Genomic DNA, 8,868 nt, shown 5'->3' on the forward strand with positions numbered 1-8,868 from the left:
GATGATAAAATTGTGATGGGCGAGACGGGGGAGGGGGGGAAGGGTGCGGGGGGAAAGAAAACTTTGTTGCTAATGAGAAAAATGAGGCCGCGAAAACAAAACCGTAAAGAAAAAAAAATTCTACTCTTGAATAAGGATTAATTCAGTGTCTGTGAATAAGAAACGCTGCGCTGGGTAATTGAAGCGAGGTAGCGCGGCTCCCAGCTGCGAGGCGATGCGGGCACCTTTGTGCGCTTGCCAGGACAGCTCTGGGGAGAGGTAACTTCCCCCGGTCCCCACGGTCTTGTGTCGAGTAACGGGAAATTTAAAATTCCGCGTTTCCAGAGCAAGTTACACCCCCCCTCCCCCGCTTCCCCTCGCCGGAGGCCAGCCGGGCGCTCCGCCTGACGGGGCGGGGAGCCCCGAGCCGCTTCTGGCCCCGCACCCTGCGGTAGAGGGACGATGCTCCCGGCCGCTGCAGCGGGCTGGCCCCAGCCCCGGTCGGAGCTGGCAGGAGAAAGCGAACGGAAGGCTCTTGCACAGCGGTGCGACAACGGCCCGGCACCTTCCGCGCAGCGGGCGGCACAGCCCGGGCACGCATCCCTCGGCCCGGCACAGCCCGGCACCCGTGGCTCAGCCCGGGTACGCATCCCTCGGCCCGGCACAGCCCGGCACCCGTGGCTCAGCCCGGGCACGCATCCCTCGGCCCGGCACAGCCCGGCACCCGTGGCTCAGCCCGGGTACGCATCCCTCGGCCCGGCACAGAGGGATGGAGGCACGGGTCGCTCCTCCAGCCAGCGCCCACCTCCGCCGACGGCAGCGCGGGCTGAAGCGGCAGCACGGCGGGGCAGCGCCGCGGCTCACCGGGAACCCCCGGCCGGCCGGGCTCAGGGGCCGGAAGGCCGTCCCGGGGAGCCGCAGCCGCCAGCCCCGCAGGGAAGCGCTTCTGAAGGGCTAGGGGACAAAAGGGTCCCGGCGGGTGCGGGGGAGCGCATCCCCTCGGGCAGCGGCCCCTCAGCCGAGCCCGGTGTGCGCTGTGCGCGCAGGGTCCGCTCACCGAACGGGCCGGGGGGGGGGGGGGGAGGGCCCCGAGATACGAGAAAGAAAATCGCTCCTTTTTTTGTTTGGTTGGTTTTTTTTCAGGTATTTATGTTTGTTTTTTAGCTCCCGAATGATGCCAAGCACGTACGTTACCCACCGGCAGGAGCGTCCGGGTGCCCGGGAAGGTTCGCGAGTGCGGGGCCGCCTGCCCCGGGCGCGGCTTCCCTCGCAACCTAAAGACTCCGCTTCCCCGTGGGAAGAGGCTCCGAGCGCTGAAGTTAAAGGCACGCATGAAACTCAAGCCGCTGAGAGGAAACCCTCCCGGAGCGCTGGGGGCTGCTAACCCTTCCCTGGCAACTTTTCTGTTGCAGAAATCTCGACTCAGTTTAAAAGGAGAATTAGTTAGTATTTCACTGATAAAATCATCAAAATCCTTTTAATTTACCTTTTTCTGAGACCAAAAGGTGACTTAAAATTCTTAAATATTCACATTGACAAGCCAGCTGGCTCTAGCGTACAACTTACATGTTAACAAAAATGCATATCATGTACCAGGTGAATCATCACATTCGAACAGGAAAAGTCCTAAAGACATGAAGTCCAAGAGGTATCCAGACTACAGCGTTAATATGCAGGATTCATAATCATAGGAAGGGGAAAAGTCCTCAAGAAAAGTATTTCTCACCCCAGCTCTTCAGTTGTAAATACTCTCTAATGCCTGATTTGCAACTCAGGCTATGGGAAGAGCTAAATGCTCCCTTCTTGTTTAAAAAGGTGGGCAACTCCCCCCACAATGATCCTGAAAAATAATCCTGTAACACAAAACACCTGAATTTTGGAATTGTTAAAAAAAAAAAAAAATAGATATATATAGAGTCACATGGACACAAAATTGGCTGTGCCTGTTGGTGGTTTTGAAGGCATACTTTGAAGGCAGCCAATCTGATTTATTTTTCATAATTGTAATGTAAAGAGATGAAACTCTACTGGGTGAAAATATTAGACTGAATTTTGTTTGACAAACTCCCATTGAGGTTAATGATCATGGCAGGTTTTTAAGGGAAGCCAAATCATGTGCAAGGCCAAAGCAATTAGGTTTTGTTTGGTATGGTTTTTTACAATCAAGTTATAAACCCCACACAGTATATGGAGGCTTGCAAGTGGACATCTTAACACAGGTATAGCAGCGTAAGCATGCCACAAACATACAATCTCATAAAATAAAATTAATATCAAATATAAAGCATTTGAACCAAATCAAGCCTTAAACATAATAAATTGTTTCCTTCAAAGGAAACTTACCTAGGCTCAATAAGGTCTTTGCTAGCAGCATTTTTTTTAATAAACAAATTAAAAATGCCAAAATATCTACAATTTTATGAGAAGGAGGAGTTGAATAGTTAAGGAGAGATTTCTCACTATTAGGGGATATGAAAAATATACTAGCAATTAATATGCAATACATATATGTATACCCATACTTACAGATATAAACACTCACATACAACCTGGACAGTTCATGTTAACCAAGGGAAAGGCTAAATAATACAAAGTGATTACTAAATACAAGTACACTTTAAAAACACAGAGACAGCGAATTTTTTTATCTGTTGCAAAAATGTATTTGATTACTCGAGTAAAATTACAGTATCTCTGCTGTTAGTAAGTATTAAATGTTAAAGAAACTGGACCTCTTTTCCTTTGAACTTTCCGAGAAAGTGCATGTAACAGTCCAAGGTTCCCCCTGTCCCCCCCAATGCCTAATACAAAATAAACAAACACTATACTTGTTCCCTTGGTCAAGGAGTAGGGCTTGGTCTTGTAAGGAACGTATGTACATTTTAATGAAAGTGATGTCTTATTGTATATACAGGAGCATCTACAGTTGTCCACGGAAGTTGTTCAAGATGCCATACTTAGCAGCATTGTGAAAGTCCAGCACATTTTCTATAATGAATATACCTACAAGGCAAAATGTTACGTCTCAGTTTCAACTACCAAAACAACACTTCAGTATCTTCTCTAATAATCCGCGTGCTTATTACTGTACAGAAATGTATTAACATTTAAGACGACTCAAGTAAAAAGCACAATACAAATAACAGTTCAAAACGGAAAATGTTAAACCTACAAAAATTAAAGCAGTTTTAATTTTATAATAAAAATCAAAAACTGAGCTGTGTAAAGGACCCACACTGTTCAGCCTATATTCTCTCAGTCTTTTTCTTAATTCTGTCTGGAAAAATTAGACAATGTGTTTGCTGATAAAGTTTCCAGCAGGATCAAAGTGTACATTTATATACAGATTTTTATTAGAGATCTAATGCATCACTGAGGCATCGCATCAATACCAGAGTTCATGTTAAACTGGATATAGAAAATAAGTTAATGCCAGAATAAGATCACCTAGCAGAACAGACTTGCAACTGCCATAAATGTTACAGCAAGTTTACAGCACTCTAGTCGATTAGTATTTAGTTCAAAATACGGGAGACCAAAGTTAATGCTTGCATTTGTTTGCAAAGCAAGGTTATATCACTAATAAATAAGCTCTCTTAGAACTCTAGAAGTAGAACATGGTACAAAACAAAGTCTTTGTAATGTTGTAGCCTGCAGCTTGAAAAAAGCAACCCTAGGTTGCACTATTTGCAGGAATGTTATTTACGCAGTTTTTTTTCCTAATTTGTTACAATTTCTTTGTTGTCCTCCACGAAACGCGTGAAACGGAAGTTAGTCCCATTTTCATTGCTTGCCATTTTCTCCAGACCAGCTAGAGGTGCATTGGGTTCTGAATTCTGGAGCTTCTCCAGGCTTCCTGTCAAGCCACTGATGGGAGAGCTGCCACCATTGCCCAGGCCCCCCGGTGCTGGAGGGATGCCCCCATTCTGGATGACCGAGATCTCGTTGGTCTTCATGGCCAAGCCATTGGAGAGTGCAGCTGCATACTGGTTCCAGAAGCTGGATGGGTCTCCATTCCCTGACCGTGCAGCCAAATCCTTCTGAAACATTTCTGGGAACTTTACAGGATTGCCTCCTAGGAATGTCATGGGGCCATCTACAGAAAGTCGTCTGCCTCGTCTTGCAGGAGTACTGTTCCACATGTGAGTGCCCATGTGAACCTGGAAAGAAAGAAAGGAAGAAACAAACAAAAAAAAAAATAGAGGTTGACAGGAATTTCAAACTTATTTTGATCAGAGAGAAGGCAGGAGTCCATGAACGTGTCCAGTCTTGTTATACAATGAATGATAGAGGATACAGGGCTCTGGAATGATACACTCCTTCTAGGTTAGCCCATCACCATTACCCAGAATAACCTGTTCTCCTGCTGAACAATGCATTGCTTCTTACTCTTTTTTTTTATTACATGTATTTAGTTTATAATGACTTTGCATTATTCTGTCAATTGCTGCTTTCAGGGCTAGAATTGCTATGTCCACTTTCATTGCAATGGTAAGTATTGTATTTGACACCCTTTACCCTATAAACGTCCTTTTCAGACAGGCAGAAAGTATCCTTTACTGATTGCTCATCGGAGGGCCTCGTGTATAGACAGAATGGCCTGAAAGTAATTATTCATCTCACATTACTGGCAGCAACCTCTAGAGAAATACTCTGTCAACAGAAAAATGTACACAGTAAAGTGCTCAACTGGTGTTCTAAAACTTGAGTATATTTGCTTTTTCAAACACATATCAGTAGGAAATGTTAGTTATATAATCAATTCAAGTAATGCCCATTATTTCCAGAATTATGTTAATAGTTTTTTTAAACACTCATCTTACATGATAGTTATTAAAAACATCACATTCAAGAGCCTTTCACTCCTTGAAGAGGTGTGTGAGTTACAAAATGCATTTCTCTGTTAATTAATACTCCTTACCATCATTTGGCTGCTCTGTTTCACACTCTGTATAGACAGGCCTTGCTGGTAGATGAATTTTAATTAAATCAAAACAGCTCATGCCTCAGACTTGCTGCCAACACGAGCACTCAACAAGAGGCCATCCAGGTCTACTAGAGCTGACTAAACACACTGTCACAGCATAAACACCCAAGGTACCACTGCTGCAACATTAATAGGTGTCAAAAATCAAAAACCCCCCAGCAAGGAGAAAATGAAACCGAAGGGCAGTAAGAGGAAAAAGTACCTTCAGATTGCCTTTTGTTGTGAATGCTCTTCCACATATAGTGCAGGCAAAAGGTTTCTCACCAGTGTGCGTCCTTTCGTGGATCTGCAGAGCACTGGAGGAAGAAAACGTTTTCCCACACGTGTTGCAGTAGTGCTGTTTTGGAGTTCTTCTGGGGAGAGCAGGGAGCAGCACAGGGGACGTGGCAGAGGACAGTGGCCCCGAAGCAACTAGACCAGAGGATGCTTCTTTGCTGTCCTGAGGAGAGCCATGCACGAAGCCGTTAACCTCGGTCTTTATGAGCGACGACAGAGTGTTGGCGGGCATCACCGAAGAGTTCTGATTGGGGCCGATGCTGGAGTTGGGCTCAAAAAGCTGTGATGGTAGATCTCGCATTTGATGTGTCAACATATGCTGCTTCAAATTACCCTTTGTGGAAAAGCCACGATTGCAAACTGTGCAAATAAATGGTCTCTCTTTGGTATGACTTCTGTAATGAATGTCCAAGGCACTCTGACAAGCAAATGTTTTGCCACAAATGTCACATGCAGTGTTTTTAAATTTACCTCTATCTCTGAAAGGAAAGAGCATACTCAGGGACTCTTCTTTAATCATTTTATCAGTGTTACTAGACGTCAAGTCCAAAGCACCACTGTTAGCAGGGGTTGGAGACAAACCGTTGGCAAACTCACTTGGTAAAGCTCTTAATGGTTTCTCTTCAATACTTGGTGACTTGTGGTAATCATTAGTGCTGTTGGATGGGGACAAGGCCTGCATGGAAGAGGTAGACTCTGAGACAGCAGGGCTTCCAGCACTTTGGCTTTCCATATCACCACCGACAGACGACGAATCGTTAGTTAAAACATCCCCTTCCACTGACCCATTCTCTACTGACTTCAGGCTTGCCTGAAGTTGTTCGGCAAGGCCGGCATTGATCATCTTCATCTGATTTTCCAGAGCAGCAATACTTGACATTTCCAGGGGCAGAGGGGAAGAAGACAAGCTGTCTTGTGATGCATCCACAGATTTAGGTGTATCTGGCACGCTGCTGTCAGGACAGTCTTCCATATTCTCATCTGAGAAGTTGTCTATATCATCAAAATTCTTATCATCAAAAGATCCCGTATCTGATTCCATTGACTCAGGATAGTTTTCTGTCACCGGGGTGTTTGGGATCTGCCCTCCCATGTGCATTCGGATATGCTGCTGTAGCACAACGGCGTTGGTGAATTTTTTCTGGCAGATTGGGCAAGAGTGTTGCACTCTCAGCGGGGGCATGGCACGATGAACACTGTAGTGAGTCTTTAAGTTGCCCTTAGTAGTGAAAGCACGACCACAGATTTTACATTTGAATGGCCTCTCTCCAGTATGGGTGCGATAATGCATTTTCAGTGCGCTCTGGCAACTGAGAACACGATGGCAAATGATGCACTCGTTAGGATCAGTTGCCTTTTTGTCAATGTTTTCTACAAGTTGCTGCAATTTTGACGTTTCAGATGCTGGCGTTGAATCCAATAGTCCTCCAAATGGAAACTTTGCCTTAAATTGCTCTGACATAAGAGGCATCAGAGGATTTGTAAAAGTGGCGACACCGCTGGAGCCTGAGTCTGCTGCCGGGGAGCTCACAGAGCTGCTCATGTTAGTGATGGTGCTTGAGTTTTGAGGGTTTTCTTCTGTTTTGCCATTTGAGGTAGGCAACGCACCAGCCTCTACCTCATCAGAAAGTCCATTCGAAATTTTTGATGTGGGATCAGCTGTTCCCGAGTCACTCTTGACAGAGCAGGGAGGGCTAGCAGAAGGATGGCTAATGGGAATCGGCTGAGGCTCCTCAGTTTTGATGAATGGGGTCAAGCTTGGAATTGTTGGTGGGAGTGGCAGGCCAACAGAAGTTGTTAGGGTGGAGAGGACTGGCTTGCTGTCCAGCCAGCTCGTGACAGGTTTCTCTGGCGGTATAGACATCCCATAAGGAATACCCGTGCTTGTAGGAATATTGTCCAAATGCTCTGGCACTGGGTATGGATTCATTTGAATATGAGGGTATTTTTCTTTGTGACGCTGAAAGTGGACTTTTAAGTTTCCCTTTGTGGAGAACCTGTTTCCACATATGTTGCATTTAAATGGCCTCTCGCCAGTGTGAGAACGCAAATGAATCTGCAAGGCACTGTCACTCCCAAACACTTTAGCACAGAACCTGCATTTATGCTTAAAGAATGCCTCATCTGAATTACTTTTTGCTTCGAATGCAGTTACATTTGGTGGCTTGCTTTTTCTTTGCTGTGCCAAGGCAGTCAAGGAGTTTAAATCCTCTGCAGGTGTTCCAATATTGGACAAGGGACTGGAGAAAACAGAGTTACTAGGGGTGGGCTGAGGTAGAAGTGGATTAGATGCAGGACTTAATAAACTGCTTATTGCAAAAGCTGGTGAAGATGATGCTGATACTGGTGGGTTGGTGAGCTGTGAGCCACCAATAGTTGAAGCCACTTTTTCTGAGGACGGTGTTGTAACTGCTGCTGCCAATATGTTAATATTTGGAGAAGAGCCACTATTGGATGGAATTAGAGTGTTGCCAGGGTTGCTCTGAGGTAGCTGTATAGGGGGTAGCTGTTTCACACCACTGATGCTGGCAGATTGACTAGCAAGGCTTTGTGCTAATCCAGCTGCTGCAGCCAGCTGCTGGGATAAATGGGAACTTAATGTGGACAAGGGGTTGGCAGATGTTCGTAAAGTACCTTGAGAAGGGCTAGAAGATGTTGGCATGTCTGTATTTTGGGTAGCCAACAACAATATTTGGTGACGAATTTGTTCAATCAGTTGCAACTGATGGATCTGCTGCTGCTGCAATGCCAACAGTTGCTCCATCAGGGCAGGGACAGCGAGTTTAGTGCTCGATGCCCCGTTACATCTTGCCTCCTGTGAGAACTGTGCTACTGCCACTTTAGTACTCTGCAGGTTTTCAATTATTACATTACTATTTATCACTGAAAAGTTGCCTAGTGTTGTCAGATCCCCTATGTGAGGTAGAGAGGTTGTTACAGCTGAGGTACCCATTGTGGAGCTGTTACTGCTTGTAATACTATTGTTGACACTCTTGGAACTGCTACTGCTATTGTTAATGCTGGAAGCCTCCACATCCATGGATTCTTCCCTGTCAAGTTTGTTATGCTCTGAAAGGTCACTGCAGTCTACTTGATCTGTGTTATTAACTGTGTCATTCATCTGTTCATCAGGATTATCAGAAGGGGAACTAGGAGGGAAGGTTTCAGAAGGAGAAGCTGGATTTTCATTCACAATTAAAACTAATTGATTTTTAGTACAATTCTTCTTGTGTTGCAGGAGATCTGATAATTCAAAGAACTCAGCACAGCACCTGCCACAGACATGGGCGTCCTTGTTCTTAGTGGTTCGATTTGCTTGACCCTTTTCTGTGTCTCCTAAAACATCAAAAGATGATGGATTAGGAACCAACCAGTAAATACAAAAAAAATCTGCAGGACATTTTATTTAAAAATACTGGTTTTATCTACCACTCTTAAACAGACTAAGATTGCACGTGAAAATAGATCAATATTCCTACTTCACAAAAATAAGTCAAAGCACCACTTAAAACTGTGCAAGGGAGTTTTATCAATCCCTGTGTCTTAGATTATCATTTGCTTCAGATAATCCATCAAAATATAAAATACTATGAACTGAAGGCATTGGAGCATAATGAAATTCCATA

At 44.9% G+C, this 8,868-nt stretch overlaps 1 protein-coding gene across 11 annotated transcripts in view; it reads right to left on the reverse strand.

The window, feature by feature from the left end:
- Positions 1–2,618: 2,618 nt before the first annotated feature.
- Positions 2,619–8,868, reverse strand: part of SALL1 (spalt like transcription factor 1) — a 23,394-nt gene continuing 17,144 nt past the window's right edge. For all 11 annotated transcript variants that reach the window (XM_038147726.1, XM_038147732.1, XM_038147731.1 and 8 more), the window contains 2 exons: positions 5,169–8,578; positions 2,619–4,139 (listed from right to left, as the gene is read on the reverse strand). In XM_038147726.1, coding sequence (XP_038003654.1) covers positions 3,699–4,139; positions 5,169–8,578 — 3,851 coding nt within the window. In that variant the 3' untranslated portion in view covers positions 2,619–3,698. The remainder of the gene's footprint in view (positions 4,140–5,168; positions 8,579–8,868) is intronic.

This window comes from Motacilla alba, chromosome 11 (assembly GCF_015832195.1).
Source record: "Motacilla alba alba isolate MOTALB_02 chromosome 11, Motacilla_alba_V1.0_pri, whole genome shotgun sequence".
In the NCBI taxonomy this organism is placed as follows: Eukaryota; Metazoa; Chordata; class Aves; order Passeriformes; family Motacillidae; genus Motacilla; species Motacilla alba.